Source organism: Gopherus flavomarginatus, chromosome 4 (assembly GCF_025201925.1).
Source record: "Gopherus flavomarginatus isolate rGopFla2 chromosome 4, rGopFla2.mat.asm, whole genome shotgun sequence".
Classification (NCBI taxonomy): Eukaryota; Metazoa; Chordata; order Testudines; family Testudinidae; genus Gopherus; species Gopherus flavomarginatus.
In genome coordinates this window covers 3,641,953-3,659,115 of record NC_066620.1, presented here as the reverse complement: position 1 = coordinate 3,659,115, position 17,163 = coordinate 3,641,953, and the positions used below count along the sequence as shown (strand labels likewise).

Here is a 17,163-nt window from a genome sequence, read left to right as displayed (position 1 = left end):
ACTGCAGGAGGTCCCCCCCGGATGCTGCCAAGCACAAAGCAACGTACAGCACAGTCCCAGCCGTGCAGAGCAGTCACGGCCGGGGTCCCGGCAAAGCACTGTTTAGCTGTACTTCAAGGAGGGCATGTTAGCAGCTGGCTCTGCTTCCACTGACCCTGCCAACTTCGCCTTCCCTGACCCTCCGATGGCATCACCTGCCCCCGTGTGCCCTGCATGCCACCAGCCACAGCCAGGAAGGACAAGGGGGTGCTGCCAGAGGCTAGTCAGCAGTCAGGTGCACCACCCTCAGCCCATCCCCAGCAACGTCACCACATGCATCAGTGGTACAGAATCAAAGCAGCTGGCTTCCGAAGGTATAGACCCGGCCACCCTTCTCACCAGCAAGGTACAGCCCTGTGCTCAAGGGCAACCTGCCACAGCTCCAGATTCTTCCCAGTTTGGTACAGGCCCAGCAGAGATTCACGGAGAAGCCTCGGGAGCCCCGATGCCCACGGCACAGCATGGCAGCCCCTCACAGGCAGCTCTCTACCCCCATCGGCTGCCTGGACCCTCTCCCAGCAGCTTCCCGCTCTACCCCGGAGGAATCACATTGTACTTGCCCAGAGGTGCCCTGCACACATGGCGTTTCCCAGACACATCGGCACACAGCAGACTGGCGTAAGCTCGGAGGCAGAAGGGTTACAATTCGGGAAAGGCTCTACCGTGACAACACTGGGTATTCGCGGTAGCCATGGAGATGCCCAATCCCTTTTTGAACCTGGGTACACCAAGGGTTTCCCTCCTCTGCCCCACTCATTGTTAATCAACTTTTATCATGTCCTCTCTAATTCGTCTCCTTCCTAGGGGAACGAATCACTCTCCCGAGAGGAGCCCTCCTGGCACTTGACCAGTCTCTAAACTGCTCTAGCTCCGTAAACTCCTGGGAGAGATGCAGTGGCAGAACGACACACGGTGCCCACTGACCCATATAATGGCATCATCGTCCATCCCGTTCCTCAGTCCTCTGAATATCGGGTCCAATTTTTGGATAGTTTTGAGAGCTCCCCACAACGATGCCCATGTCCTGCTCTCACCTGACAGTAGAGCCCAATAACCTGTATGACCAGGTCAAATTTCCCCCTCTAATGGCCAGTACTTCGCATTTCCTGACATTGTGCTGCCTGTTCTCCCAGGCTGCCTTGGGCTTAGCCTAAATAACGGTGTCTCCTCTGCAAACCTGCTCCACCCCTGCTGACCCCCATTTCCATGGTTCAAACCCCAACTGGCTCAGCTCAGCCCTTGAGATGGAGGAGACGATGCCAAAGAGCCCTTGACCCACGCTGATGTCTCCCAGTATCGTCTGTAAAGTGGGATTCGCTGGAGTGCTGAAGAGAACAGCCCCTCGGCACACGGTTCACCCGGCTGGCTGAGACGGCTGCACTCAGGTGACATCTTACACCCGGTCACCTTCCCTTGAGTTGCTAGCCAGCCAGGTGTAGCGCTCCCAATGCTTCTCTAACTCTTGGCTGGCCACACCTCTATGCGCTCAAGTGGAGATGCTAGACAGCTGATGGAGGGCGTCCCACTCCTCAGTCTGGATGGGCAGAGCATTAGGTCACACCATTACGTTCAGAGCAACAACCCAGCATCCCAAGTCTGCCCTGTAACTTTTTGGGAGAGGCTGGGCCACCACCTTAGTATCAATACTGCATTTTTGGGTTGTTCTCTCCCCTCTTGCTACAGTCAAGATCTCCTGATGCTAGGAAGCAAATCTGCTGAGTAGGACAGATCACATGTAAAAGCATCAAGTGAAGGCTGGACAATAACAGATCTGCTCTGCAGCTCTGGTAAAACACATCTGGAACATGTTCTGTTCTGGACTTCAGAACCAGAAATACATCAGGAGTTGGGAACTGGGAAGCGGATTTATGGGCAAGGGGGACTGACTTCCAAGGAAGGGAGCTAGAGATGCGCCCAGCATGGCTTGGCGAACACTTTGGGGGGACAGCAAAGCTTAACTCAGTGTGTTGGGGGGTGTGAACTCTGAGGGAGGGGATCTATTAGGGCTGTACAAAACTTCACCCGGTCACGCCTAGGAACACGCTAAGGGACCAGTTAGGCCAAATAGCGAAATGAGTCCCGACTGTTGCAGAGTTCAAGACTCTAGAATGCTCTCTCCAGCTGGGTCAGTCGGCACTAGATTGGGCAGGGCACTAGCGTGCGTATGGCAATACCACCCCCACTCACGGGGTACAGAGGTTTCCCTTTGCGCACAGCGGGTCTAGAACAGGAGAGATAATGATTTACAGCGTGTTCGTGAATATTCTTTAACTGGTGTTTTGAATAGTACTTAGCCCCGTGGGTGTAAACAGGATTTACACCCCTTTAAAAACACCTTCCCTCCTCCCCATCTAATGGGAGCCCTGAAACATCAACACTTCACACGTATTTCCCTAGGCCCTGCATGTGGGCAGTTTAGTACCTGGTCAATCTGCTGCAGCGATATGACTGGTCTCCTTGAGCCAAGAGTCTCTATCATCATCCATCACGTCGATTACAGAAGGGTCTAAGGGCCACCCAAGAGCTGGCTCATCCTCACCCAAGTGTCTCTCGAAGTGATTCCAGCGTGCCGGCCTCAGCGCACCCAAACCAGCCTCTCCGACTACCCCTCCACCGGGCTCCGCCTGCACCCCAACCACCAGCGCCGGTCCAGCTACCGCAGGTTTAAAGCCAGGCCAGGCCCCTATCTGGCCCAGCGGAGCCTCGGAGGGGAAGCCTCGTTCTCTGGTCCCAGCTTCAGAAGGCGGAGAGGTGACAAGTCCCAGCTGTCACTGAAGGAAGCCGCCCCGTGTCCCTTCCCCACTCCGCCCCGGGCTGGCACCCTGGGGTGCGGGGACACTCCCAGGGCAGCACCCTCAGCACCTTCCCAAGCCGCAGCTCCGCGCTGCTCCGGGCCCCCAGTGTCCCGAGCCGCCCCCACCCCCGGGACGGCTATTGGGGCCCCTCTTCCGCAAAGGCCCGGGCGCTGCCCACCCCGGCGCGGCCCCCAGCCCGGTACCTTCTTCATGATGCCGGTTTTCCGCTTGCTGAACGTGGTGTAGCGCCGCAGCTTGTTGTCGATAAATTCCATCTTGATCTTGACCCGGCCCCGGGTCTTCTTGCCGGGCTTGGCCCCGCTCACGGCCCCGCTCACCCCGCCGTAGCCCGCGGCCGCCGCCGCCGCCTCGGGCCCCACCACCACCCCGAGCTCCACGTCCGCCAGGCTCCGCTTCAGGCCGCGCCGCTCGCCGCTGCCCAGCTCGTCCTCGTCCGCCGAGTCCGAGTCGCCCTCGCTGCCGCTGTAGAGCGGCCCGGCCCCGGCCCCGGCCCCGGCCGCCGCCGCGTCCCGCTCCCGCTCGAAGCGGCCCCCCGCCAGCCCCGCGCCGTTGCCAGGGCCCCGGGGCCCCGCTCCGCCGCCGTTCGCGCCGCGCGGCGCCCCGGCCCCCGGCCGGCCCGAGGCGGCCCGGGCCAGGCCCATGGCGGAGCCGCGGGCCAGGGCGGCAGCGCCGTTCCCGGCCCCGGCCCCGGCCTGGCTGGGTAACATGGTGCCGCGGAGGGAGACGCGCAGGGACCGCGAGGGCGGGTCAGGCCGGCGCTGCCATGGGCCCCGCGCCGGCTGCTCCGGCCCGGCCCCCGCCTCCGCCTCCCGGCCTGGCCCCGCTCGCTCGCTCCCGCTACAGACGGACCCGCTCGGGCGCCTGCTCCTGCCCGCCGCCCGCGCGCCACTTTCCCCCCATATAAAGCGATACAATGTTGCCTTTTATGGCGAAGACGCTCCTTATATGGTGCGAGCCGGCGCCTCCCGCCCATTGGCCGCCCTCTGGCGGGCCTCGTTCGGCATTGGACGAGGGGGCCCGAGCGGCACTTCCCATTGGCCCGGGGGCGGGGCTTGATTTGCATACATTCCTGGGGCGCTGTGCTCACGCTCGACGTCAGCCGGAGGGGCCGAGGACTAGGGAGGCTCTTAAAGGGACAGAGCCCCATGAATGCTTGCGGGGCGGTAGCGCGGGCCTGGCCCGGGACAGAGCAGGGACAAGCTGGAACTAGAACGAGGAGAGGTTGGGGTCGAGCCGGGGGTGGGGAATCAGGGACTGTGCAGGCCAGGCCAGGTGGCATGCGGGCGGGCGAGCTGTAGGACTCTGCCCTGGGTTATTTCTAGTCCCTGTGCCAGGATTGGACCACAAGGGGATTAGCTCAGTTTATTGTCCTTCCCCACCAGAGGTTGGTGAAGGCTTCTGGCCTTGGGAGCCACTCAGCTCCCACCTCCACCCCAGTGGATGCCTAGGGGGTTAGGTCAGCACTTTCCTGTGTTAAAGACCTGCCATGAGCCCCCAGCCGAGCTGAAAGCAACCACTGCCCTCCTCTTCCTATGGTCCAGCAACCTCTCACAACCCTGATTCAGCAAGTCATGCCAAGATTTAACATTTGATTAGCCTGTGGAACTCAGTACCACAAGATATCATTGAGGCCAAGAGCATAGCCGGGTTCAGCAAACAACTGGACATTAATACGCACAGGAACATCCACAGTCACCATAGACAACATGAAAATAAGGGCTATAAACCCTCATTTCAGGGCAGAAGGCAGACACAAACTGGTGGGAGCTGGGAGAAACTCCCTTTGTGGGCAGCTTATTCTGAAGCTGTCCACTCAAGGTTCTCCCACGTTCCTGTGAAGCTGCTGATCCTGACCACGGTTGGAGACAGGCTATCAGAGTAGCTGGGCCATGGCTCTGACCCAACCTGGCAGTTCCTATGCCAAGGTCTACACAGCAAGATACAAAGCTCTGGCTTTAGATCATGACTGGAAGGTAGGACCCACCTATCCCATCTGTTTCACACAAGGTCCTTTGATTTCTTTGGAGACTGAAGTGGTTGCCTTACAAGCAGCTAAAGACAGCACAAAAGGGGGCCCAGTTCCCTTTCTCCCAGCATCCTCGCTGATAGCAGCTATCTTGGGGGGGGGGGAAGTGGGGGCCCCAACTGGATATCGCATTCCTCCCCCACTCAGCAGAACCAGTCACCCCCAGGTCAGTCGGGGGGGCAGGGAGAGGAGGGGTAGCCCAGGGGAGAGGTGCTATCGGATGAGAAGCTTCACAACAGAACCCAAGCTAGGGGCCCCAGCAGGAGGGGAGAGCCTGCCCACGTTAGGAGCAGGCGAGGGATGACGCCAGAGGGCCAAGGGCTGGGAATGCAGAGGGTACAGAGACCAGAGGAAGGGGAACAAGCCAGCCCTGCCCCTGGGGGTGGGCCACAGAGAACAGGGTAGGTACAAGAGAGATGGCAACAGACATGCTGCTTCCCGAGAGGCCAGGAGAGTTCAAGGGAGGGTGGGGGGACACTCCTGGTCCTGTTCTGCAGCAGCCACCCTGTACCTCTCAGAGGCTGAGGGACTGTCTGACTCCCTCGTTTGAGCCTGTAACAGGGTCTTACGTCCTCCAGCATCAGAGCCTGCTGCTGCCCCCCAAATAACATCAGAGGGAATCACCGCACCCAACAGCATATATGATGCAATGTACATAATATAAAATTGTATTGTTTATATAATTATGGAAAGTAAATAATACATGGAAGAAATAAAAGCCTTTTTTTTGTCTTTTTACACTCTTTTTTTTTTTTTAGTCATCCCTGCCAGGGCCCCACGGAAAATGTTCGAATTGGGCCCCGCACTTCCTAAAGCCGGCCCTGACCATCACACTCACCAGGACAAACACATTCCCCCCCCCCCGTCCCCTTTGCTGGCTCCCATCCCCCAGGCCCTCTGGGCCAAGGGTAACACACCCCTCCCTCCTGCCCTGAGCCCAGGCTGCCCCTTACACCTCCCAGCAGGGCTGGTTCTTGGTCAAATGCCTCCCTCCCTTCACCTGGGGGGGCCGGTTACCCCAGCACAGGTGAGGCTGACCTCACTCTCTTAAAGGGCCAGCACAGCCTGGACAGAGCCCGCATTGTATCCACCCTAGATCTCCTCGAGTCTACAGCTCCCTGCCTGGAGAAAGAGAGAACAGCCCCCAGGGCCTGGCTAAACATCCAGCCAAGGCTGAGGGGTTATTGACGCACTAATCTAATCTCTGGGCTAGTTCTTCGCCCACACCCCCCGCTGCAAACTGTAATCTCCCCTTTCCCTCACCCCATGCACAAGACAGGGAACAAGCAGCCTCAGAAAGTGGGGGATCCCTTTTCTGATCAGCAGGAGAGGTGGGTAGGACTGGCCCCATCTGGCACCCAACCCTCAAACACAGGGGAAAAGGAGCCCTCTGCCGGGCCTGGGGAGCCCAGCACTGCTTGGAACTGCTCACCCAGGGAAGCCTTTTATAGGGCCCCACAGAGGGGAAGGCGCGGATGGCGCAAGGTCTGATCCCCACTGTCTGACACAAGCTGAGGCTTGAGCAGCTATCTGGGCTGGCCCATCCAGTGGAGGTGTAGGGGTGTGCCTGGAGTTGGATGGGAAACCCCATTCACTGAGGCCTCAATGGGACTGTGGGGTGGGTGCCAGCACTCCCGTCCTAGCAGAGATCCTGGCCCAGAGTCGGGCCAAGGCCCACGTGGGCAGGGCTGTTAGAAAGCCCTTGGAGCTCATGGCACTGGAGAGGACGGGACCTCAACCTGTGCCCTCACTTCATGCTGCTCTCTGCTCCCTGGGGAGAAACAGCAGGGCAGCGCAGGAGAAATCATCATGGGCCACAGCCGGGGGAGAGGGGCCCTAACCCAGGCCAGCTCAGACCTGCCACAGCCAGGGGAGAGGTGCCCATCCCCTGGCCACAACCCAGCCTGGACCTGACATGGCCAGGGGAGAGGCGCCCAGCCCAGGTGCTGCTGTGGGGAAAGAGCTGGGGGGTGGGTCCACTTTCCCTGCCGTAGTCCTGGGGCAGCCTGCACCCCAAACCCCTCTTCTCTGGTCCCACCCGAGCCCACTCCCCCAGACAGGGCCCTCACCCCTGCACCCCAATCCTCTGTCCCCGCCCTGAGCCCCCTCCTACACTCCAACCCCTACGGGGGGGGAGGGGGTTGCAGCTAAGCCAGGAGCCAGGATTTATTTGAGATGCCACCACAGGCCCAGCTGTGGAGCCTGATACAGGGGAAGGAACTTCAGGGAAGTGTGTGATTGTATTTCCCATCACAGGGACGTTCTGGTGGCACTTAGCAGGACCCAGCTATTGCCTTTCCATTCATTTACTCGTGCTGGGAGAGGTCATGATACAAGCAGGAGAGCTAGAGTTGCTATCGGCTTTTCATTGACTCCTAGAGTAAGCAGAGGACCATGTGGAGCAGTTTATGTGCACAGGGATGTCCCTTGAATCCTCCTGAGACATCTCGATGACACTTTCATGGAGGTTTGAGGCGCTCCGCAGTCCTCTACCAAAGGTCTCCAGGGATGACAGCCTTATTTCTTCCTCTGCGGTAGGACACTTTCCCACGTCACTCAGCGATCACTTTGGCTTGCACCATTGCAGTACATGGGCTAGCAGCATACAGCCCTGGCAGCATATGGGACGCCAGCAGCAGCTGGGATCTCTCTGCCTTTGATACCCTCCGGAGTGAAATATCAGCTAAAATCACCCCCGCCTGTGAAAAACAGTGCCAGTATTCAGTGCCAATGCGCTATCCCGCTAGATTCATGCAACCGAGCAATTCCCTCATTTCTGGCAGGCCGCCCTCCCCGTGGCTAGGGCTGTGGGTGGTGCTCCGAAGCACAAGTACCAAGAAGCACGTCTTGTTTAAAACTTTAGGGGAGCAAGGGAAGGGAATTCTGAATCTTAACTTCTGCTTTCCGTTGTGACTGTACTGACAATGGTACCTCTGCGTGTTTTATCTGCAGCTGCTGCCGCCATTATGTTCTTAATGGTCTCCACCTCTACACCCACAGAACACCTGAGCCAGATAAGCAGGAGAAAGAAAAGGACTCATATGATATGTTCAATGAGATCCTGCAAGGCAGTGCTGCATTGGACCACAAGCACAGGGTCTGGAGGGTGAACATTGCAGACAGCCTGGAGAAGGAAAGAGCAGACAGGACACGGGCCCAGGCATCCCAGCAGAAAAAGGAGACGGGAAATGCACCAGGATGTAATGGGGCTTCTCTGCCAGCAAACACAGCTGCTGCAGACTCTTGCGGACCTACAAGTTCAACAATCCCAGGCTCCCTTGGCAGCCCATGGAGAACTCCAGTCTTGTGCCTCCCTACATCACCCGCTCAACGTTCCATGTGACATCAGGGGCTCCATCCCTACCCCTACCACTCCACCCAGGGGACAGTCAGGACAACCACAGCTTCCCATACACTGACCCGTGAAAGCCACACTTGCTGTATGTGTAGCTAAAATCGACATAAATGTTCGTTCCCCTTGTTAAGTTCCGTTCCATTATTTTACTAAGTTTTTAATGTACTTGCTTTTAAATTGCACAGATTTTTCTTTGCACTGGTTTTGTTATTCAAAATTCTATTGTTTGGAGAATAATTAATCTTTAGTACTTCACAACACATGCTACAGAGCAGCTAGTGGTACTGAAAGCACCCCTGTTATTGAACAGTGACACAACTCATAGGATCAGTGACACACACAGTGTAATAATCATAAATGCAATAAGCACCACAAAATTAATAGGTGCACTGATAGTGTTATATTCCTACATGTCTAGCAATCACCACACAATTCCTTCCTGGCCCTAAAACAGCAAGGCCAGAGAGAGCACAGTCCACCACAACACTCCTTCAAAGACTTCCTGAGCCATATAGTCCCGTTCTAAGCTCTTCTGATAGCTCTTGATCTGGTCATTCAAACTCATCAGACAGCCCCTCCACCCAGCAGCAACTTTTCCCCTTTGCTGCCCAGATATTATGCAGGACACAGCAGGCAGCTATAATCATTGGGATGTTTTTTTCACTAAGATCCAGTCTTGTGAGTAAACCACGCCAGCATCCCTTCAATCTACCAAAAGCACATTCAGTTGTCATTCGGCACCTGCTGAGCTGGTAGCTGAATCTTTCCTTGGTGCTGTCAATGTAGCAGGTGTACGGCTTCATGAGCCAGGGGTAGCCTGGGTCCCTCAGAATCACTATTGGCATTTATACATCGCCAGTGGTAATCAGCTGATTGGGAAAGAGAGTTCCTGCTTGCAGCTTTCCGAAAAGCTGTGTTCTTAAAGATGTGAGCGTCATGCACCTTCCCTGACCAGCCCATCTTGATGTGGGTGAAGCATCCCCACTGATCACCAACAATTGCTTAACCATAGAAAGTAGCCCTTTCTCTCAATGCACTCTGTGGCAAGGTGGCTTGGTGCCAAAATAGGATGTGTGCGCTGTCTATCGCTCCATCGCAGTTTGGGAGACTCACTGCTGCAAATCCACCCACTATGTCCTGTACATTGCCAAGAGTCACAGTCCTGCGTAGCAGAAGACGATTAATGGCCCTGCACACTGGCATGACAATGATACCCCGCAGTGGATTTTCCAACTCCAAACTGATTTCCGACTGACCAGCAGCAATCCGGCATTGCAAGTTTCCACAGTGCACTCACCACTTGCTTCTCCACTGTCAGTGCAGCTCTCGTGCTGGTGTGCTGGTGCTGGAAGGTTGGAGTGAGCTCGGCGCACAAATCCAGGAAGGGGGGTTTGCGCATCCGAAAGTTCTGCAGACGCTGCTCATCATCCCAAACCTGCATTACAATCCAATCCTACCCATCAGTGCTTGTTTCTCAGGCCCAGAAGCAGTGCTTCACCATCTGCAGCTGCTCCATGAATGCCACCAGCAACTTTACCTTGGTTCTTGCTATGTCCCACAGCAATCTGTCCTCCAAGGAATCATCACACTCCCCACTCATGTGGTTCTTTGTGCAGCTCTCCAAAAATTGGAGGGTCATATGCCATAGACTCATAGAACCATAGGGTTAGAACGGATGGTCAGGGTCATCTAACCCCCAGTGCTTGCAATGCACATGAGACTAGTGCAGAGCAGTGCAGGCTCCAGGCTTCTGTCGGAGATGGCAGATAGTGAGGAGGGCCACAGGGGCTCCTGTGATTTTTTTTTTAAAAGGTGTGAAAAATATGGATATAGGTGACAATATGGGATGGAGACAATTGTATGCTGGGAAGTTGACTCCTGGCTCCCAGTCACCCCTGCGCAACTCATTTCTGCCCTACCGTGTATTGCCAAAACTTCCAATAACAGTGCACTAGATAGGGGTGGGTTGCATGCTGGGATACCTACCCATAGTGCACTGCACTGCACATACAAGTTCTCCTGGTGAGTACACACAGCGCCGACGCAAGGAACCAGGTATGCATGTGCATGAGCAATGTACTAATGTTGAAGGTTTTATGCCGATATAACTTGCATCGGCAACATGTGTCACATAGCCATGGCCTAAGAAAAGTGTCTCAGTGGAAAAATGGAGCAGGTAAAAGCTCCACTGAGCTGAAACTCTGGAAAACAACTGGAGGAGATTTAAACAGTTCTCCACTCTCTATCTAAACGTGACAAGGCCTGAAAAAAGGACGACAGTAACTTCCCATAGCGGATTCTGCAGCACTTGATGTGGTTAATAGTTTGGCTAACTCTGAAATTGTGTTACAGAGATTTGCGGAGAACTTCTCCATGTAAAAATGAAACACACGATGTGTTTTTACACAGAGTACCAAAAGAAGGTGAAACAATAGGAGAGTTTCATTGAACTAAGGCTGAAGAGCAAATCTTGCAATTTCGGAGGAGCTAACTGATAACAGACTAGCTTGTGACTGGGAGCTGGTAGAAATAAACCTCACAGACAGACTTATGGCCTCCTCTCCACTCCCCTCCTAGCCCTGGTCAAACCTTGTCCCTCTTCTGGCAGACCTGGGTCTCCCGCCTCCCCAGGGAGTGCACGGACCCCTGGGACTGCAGCCATACGGGGGCCGCACCGGCTCCTGGCAAAATGGCCCAGGTACCTAGCGCCAAGCGAAGGGCTCTGGTAGGGTGACCAGATGCCCCAATTTTATAGGGACAGTCCTGATATTCGGGGCTTTTTCTTATATGGGCACCTATTACCCACACCCCCATCCTGATTTTTCATACTTGCTGTCTAGTCACTCTTGCTCTGGCTCAGTCGCAAGCAGTCGGCACCACCCTGCAGCCTGGACTGGAGCAGCCAGGTCTGGGGGCGGCGTAGGCCTTAGCATCCCCCCTCCCCCGCCCCAAGTTGCTGTCTCCCATTGCCTGGCTGAGGCAGCTACCTGCCCAGCACGCTGGCTTTTGGGAACTGCTGTCTAAGGTATTTGTTCCCATTCACTGGGTGGGGAGCTCAGGTGTCTAACTCAGGCTCTGTGAGTGATTTGCCGGGCACTTCGTTCCTTTTGTGCAGCCAGGCCTTTCGGCTCAGTGCTTGGCCCAGGAAGTGCAGATCTATGCAGCCCAGTCCCAGGCACTCTGGGTTTCTGGTCAGCACTCCCGTGCATCATTCGATTGGCTGCAGACTGGGAGTGGGCCGCTGTCCTGCAGAAGCAGCAAAGAGTCTTGTGGCACCTTATAGACTAACAGACGTTTTGGAGCATGAGCTTTCTGTTAGTCTATAAGGTGCCACAGGACTCTTTGCTGCTTTTACAGATCCAGACTAACACAGCTACCCCTCTGATACTTGTCCTGCAGAGCTGCCTGCATGGTGACCCACCTCTGGTGGCTGGAAACACACTCTTAGATTGCACGTCCTAAAGGAAGTTGGGACTTGAAGGCTGTTGCTAATTGCTGAAGCAGGGATAGGTGGCTGGAGCTCATCTCCTCTACACATTTCCTAGCATCCCTCACGCCTTTGCCAACCAGGAAATATTGGAGCACATGGAAGAGTCTGTCAGGCCCTGGGTGTTTCTCCACTGACCCTGTGGAACCCTTGACAGCTCCGAGCTCAGGCATTAGTCACAGCCCAGGATCCAGGCTGTTGTGGGGAGATGGCAGTTGCTGCTCCTTCTCCTACCCTGGGTGCCTTGGTCTGCCAGGGCTTGTCTGTGGATGGGTTCCGGGTACTGGTGGTAGCTTCAATTGGAAGCAAAGAGTTACAAAGGGCTCTCACTAAACGGAGTGTCTGGGTGACAGAACGGCAGATGCAATTCCATGTTTTAAGTGCAAAGTGATGCACTTGGAGAACATAATCCAACTATCCAGACAAAATGAAGAGTCTAAATTAGCTGTTACCACCCAAGAAAGATCTTGGCACCTTTGTAGATCGTACTCTGAAAACATCTGCTCAATGTGCTGCAGCAGCAGTCAAAAAAGCAAATAGAATATGAAGAACCATTAGGAAAAGAATAGATAATAAAACAGAAAATAACGGAAAGCCACGGCATCAATCCATGATGCACCCGCACCTTGAATACTGTGTGCAGTTCTGGTTGTTCTGTCTCAAAAAAGATGTATTAGAATTGGAAAAGGTGCAGAGAAGGGCAACAAAAAAGCTTAGGGGCATGGAACAGCGTCCGTCTGAGGCAAGATGAAAGAGACTGGAACAGATGACAAAGTGGGGATATGATAGAGGTCTATAAAATCAGGACTGGTGTGGAGCAAGTGAATAAGGAAGTGTTATTTCTTCCTTCATGTAACACAAGAACTAGGGGATCACCCAATGAAATTAATAGACAGCAGGTTTGAAAAGTACTTTTTCACACAGCGCACAGTCAACCTGTGGAACTCACTCCCTGGGGATGTTGTGAAGGCCAAAAGTATAATTGGGTTCAAAAAAGAATTATAGACGTTCCTGGAGGATAAGTCCCTTGGTGGTTATTAGCCAGGAGGGGCAGGGATGGTGTGTCTAGCCTCTGTTTGCCAGAAGCTGGGAATGGGCGATGGGATGGATCACTTGATGATTCCCTGTTCTGTTCATTCCCTCTGGGGCACCTGGCACTAGTGACAGGACACTGATAGATGGACCATTGGGTTGACCCAGTGTGGCTGGTCTTTCACATGTTCACATCTGCTCTATCAGCTGCTCTTGCTGGATTGCTGAATTTGCTTCCAGAAGTAGCTGCCTGATGATCTGTCACTGCTGAGGGCTGGAAATGGCTCTGCTCCCCGGGCAGCCCTGCCCCCAGGGAGCCTTGCTTGGGATTTCCAACAAGAGAACTGAACTCAGTGCCCTGGGACAAGTTTGCAGCCAGCACCCCCTAGAGGGGAAATGCCCCTTGCCCCATTCCCAGCCCATCCTCCCAATCAGCCAGTCCCACACCTTGGGCTGGATCAGAGCCGGCGTCCCTCCGAGAGGAAAGGCCCCATGTCCCATTCCCTGAGCCAGGCAGTTGGCAGCCAGCACCCCCTAAAGGGGAAACGCCCCATTCCCTGCCTCCACCCACTCCCAAGCCAGCCCGTGCCCCTGGGTTTTCTAGGTCTGATTTGGAGGACGAATCAGGAAAATTGAAGTTCTGGTTCCTACAGGAACAGCTGTGAGTCGGGAGGTGGGGGGAAGGGGGCAGAATTTTGTTACTTTAGCAGGTGCTAAAATTATGCTTTAATCTCAGTTCCTGGTGCATCCTGTGATGATGTTGCCATGGAAACGAGTGCTGAACATGCCTGCCACACAGGGGCCCTGGCAAACACCCGCCCTCCTCGTCCCTACCTGCCAGGCTGTGTTGGTGCCCGGAGCTGCCTGCAAACTGGCAGAGACCAGCACGGAGCACATGCAGTGGCTGGGACCACAAGATGGGCCGAGAGGGAGGGCAAACGCCACAGTTGCTGAGGCTGGGCTGCCTGGCCGTGGAAGGGGGCAGAAAAAAACATATGCAAGGCGACTGCCTGAGCATCCCATGCCCAAGCTCTGCAGCCCTTCCCAGCCTCCCGCAGGCCCTGGCTCCCCCCAGCTCCCTGGTCCCTCCCCAAGCTTCACCCATGGCTGCCACCCCACCACGTCCTGGAAACCCAGGCCTTCAGCATCCTCATCTTGAGAGATGTCCTGACAAGACCAGGTCAGAGAGAGGGACCCAGGTGACATCCCCACTCGTACCAGCTCCAGCTGAAGTCCAACCAGGCCCTGGGATGAAATAGAATCAGACTTTACCACTGTTCAGTGCTGGACAGCGACTGGGTTATGCAGCACCCCTGGCTCATCTATTCCCTGTAAATTAATACAACAGGCCTCAGGGACCTGTCCGGAGACCAATCTTATCTAATATTTCCATTAGTGACCTTGGCACAAAAAGTGGGAGTGTGCTAAAAAATTTGCAGAGGACACAGAGTTGCGAGGTATGGGCAGTATGGAGGAGGACCGGATTATCATACAACAAGATCTGGAGGACTTTGAAAACTGCACTAATAGAAATGGGATGAAATGTAATAGTGCAAAGAACAAGGTCAAGAACTTAGGGACCGACTAACAAGAAGAATATTGTTATGAGCTGGGGATGTATAAGTTGGAAGCGACAGAGGAGGAGAAAGACCTCGGTGTATTGGGCCATCACAGGATGACTATGAGCCGCTAACATGATGCGACTGAAAAAGACTAATATAATCCTAGGATGGATCCTAGGCGAGGTATTTCCAGTAGAGACAGGGAAGTGTTATTGCCATTGTACAAGGCACTGGTGAGACCTCACCTGGAATACTGTGTGCAGTTCTGATCTCCCAGGTTTAAGAAGGATGAATTCAAACTGGAACAGGTGCAGAGAAGGGCTACGAGGATGATCAGAGAAATGGAAAAGTAACCTTATGAGAGGAGACTTAAGGAGCTTGGCTTGTTTACTGTAACCAAACGCAGGCTGAGGGGAGATCTGATCGCTCTCTAGAAATACATCAGAGGGATAAACACGAGGGAGGCAGAGGAGTTATTTAAGGTAAGCACCAATGCGGACACAAGAACAAAGGGCTATAAACTGGCCATCAACGAGTTTAGGCTTGAAATGAGGCGAAGGTGAAGTTCTGGAACAGGCTCCCGGGGGGAGCAGTGATGGTGCCAGGAATGAGTTTGAAAAGCTCTGGAGGGGATGGCCTGACGTTGCCTACCATGTCACGCGGCCCCATCGACTGCTGTTAACCAGTATCTCCGCCAGCCGGAGATGGCTCAGTGGCGGGAGGGCTCTGAGTTACCACAGAGGATCTTTCCCTGGTGGCTGGCTGGTGGGGTTTGCCCACATGCTCAGGGTCTAACTGATCACCATATTTGGGATCAGGAAGGAATCCTCCCCCAGGGCAGACTGGCAGAGACCCGGGTGGTTGGGAGGGAGACTCGCCTGCCTCTGAGGGGGCAGCAGGGGGTGGGCAAGGTTCTGTGGCCTGCAATGTGCAGCTCAGACTGGATGTTCATGATAGTCCCTGCTAGCCAGAATGGCCCATGCAGGGAGATGACAGAGGCCACAGACCCATTTCTTGGGGAGGGGGCATTGCCCAGCCTGGATGGTCCATGTCCCAGCATCTGGGCATTACCCCTGCCATCGCTCAGGGAAAAGCCTCCATGCCTGAGCGTGGGGAGCCCCACGAGCTCAGCCCCTTGCAGGTCCCCCTGGGCTGGTGCCCCCTCTCCTCTTAGCGCTACAGATCTGGCCTTGCTCCCCCCATGCCCGAGGTGTTGGGAACATGCTGGGCTAGTGCCATCTGCCGCAGGGACGGCCAGGCACCCTGCGGGAGTCTCCAGCACCGATGAGGGGGGACAAGCTTTGGGGCTGGCCAGTGGAGAGGGCCACAGGTGGGGACCAGGAACGCCCAGAGGCTCTGCGGCAGCAGCTGGGATGGAAATTGTTTGTTTTTCCGCTTCTCACCAAAAAACAAACTTCTAACGTTCCCCGGAAGAGACAACCCCACCTGCTGGGCTTTCAGCTCATGCGTCCTGCAGAGCCCCCTGGTTCCCAGTCAGCTCCATGCCCGGCTCCCAGGTGAGGCAGGAGGCCACCTCAGCAGCAGGGACGCCAGCCAGCACGCGTGCCCCTTGCCCAGCTCCCAGCGGGAGCCCTTTGTTGCCCCACCCCACGGCTGGCGTGTGTGCGAGGCACTGGAGGGCTGGTGGCGCCGACAGCCGGGGCAGGACTCGCCCAGCCTCTGCATGGAGGAAGGAGGCTGAGCACAGCAGCTACAAAAAGAGATTCTTTATTGAGAGCAGCGTGTAAAAAACCTTGGCTGTCACAGCCCCCACGCAACCAACCCGACCCCCGGGGTCTGGGCTGGGAGGGGTCAGCGCGACGCACCAGGAGCAGAGGGGCACCACCCTGGGAATCATACAAAAGAAGGCATCGGATAGTCAGGAAAGCGAGTGAGAATCTCCTTCATAGGCCAGGCACATGGTGTTCCTGCTGCTTGGCTTGCTGCGCAGGGCCATGGGCGGGGCGGGGGAGCAGAACCTCTGAATAAATACCCGGGTTCCTCGGCGACTCCGGGAGAGGATCTGCACGGCTCCCCTCGCCTGACAGCGGGCAGGGACGTGGCACAGGGAGATGGCCCACAGCTCCATGCCAGGCTGCCCCAAAGGAGAGGTTGGCAGCGGCGCGCAGGGGAGAGGGGAGGGCTGCATTGCACAGCGCGTCTCAGCCGAACGGGGGTTCCTGCCAGGCTCCCAGCGCCGAGGGACACGGAGCTCAACCCCCCGGGACGGGGTCTGGCTCTGCTGGGTGGCGGGGGCTCGGGGCGGGAGAGGAGCCCTGGTCAGGGCTGTGGAAGTGGGCCGGGCCCCCCAGCGTTCCCTGCTGCACACAAGGGCTGCCTGGAGCACCGTGGGGAGCAGAGGTAGGGCCTGGAGGACACCATGCCAGCAGGCCGGGGAGAGGCCCCTCCAGCACCCAGTCCAGCCGTGATAACCCATGGTCCCTCTGGGCTCCGACTCGTCCCAGTCCGATGGTGGAGCCCGGCTCCCCCCGTCCCCCTGCAAGGGGCCGGCTGCCCGCTCAGGCTCTGCTGTCGGACGGGCTGTCGCCCAGCGCGGTGGTGAGCTCACTGAAGGAGGGGCGTTCCTTGGGGCTGGCGGCCCAGCAGCGCTGCATCAGCTTGTAGAGCTTGGAAGGGCAGCCCTCGGGGTGGGGCAGCTTCATCTTCCCCACCTGTAAACCTGCAGGGACAGCAGGGACCCGGGGTGAGGGACAGGACAGCCCTGGGGCAGGGCAGGTGTCAGGCCCCTGTAGAGACAGCAGAGGCCCGGGGCACGGGGGGACAGGAGAGCCTTGAGGCAGGGTGGGGCATTGGCCAAAGGCCCCGGGGGCAGGGGTGAGGAGAGC

The 17,163-nt window shown here is 56.2% G+C and overlaps 2 protein-coding genes across 3 annotated transcripts in view; both read right to left on the bottom strand.

Annotated features, from left to right (window-relative positions):
* The window catches only part of SRF (serum response factor), a 39,901-nt gene extending 36,188 nt beyond the window's left edge, over positions 1 to 3,713 (bottom strand). The window contains exon 1 of the mRNA XM_050951214.1: positions 3,038 to 3,713. Coding sequence (XP_050807171.1) covers positions 3,038 to 3,562 — 525 coding nt within the window. The 5' untranslated portion in view covers positions 3,563 to 3,713. The remainder of the gene's footprint in view (positions 1 to 3,037) is intronic.
* A 12,316-nt stretch (positions 3,714 to 16,029) lies between these two features.
* PTK7 (protein tyrosine kinase 7 (inactive)) overlaps positions 16,030 to 17,163 on the bottom strand; it is a 100,619-nt gene continuing 99,485 nt past the window's right edge. For both annotated transcript variants that reach the window (XM_050951182.1, XM_050951181.1), the window contains exon 20: positions 16,030 to 16,997. In XM_050951182.1, coding sequence (XP_050807139.1) covers positions 16,837 to 16,997 — 161 coding nt within the window. In that variant the 3' untranslated portion in view covers positions 16,030 to 16,836. The remainder of the gene's footprint in view (positions 16,998 to 17,163) is intronic.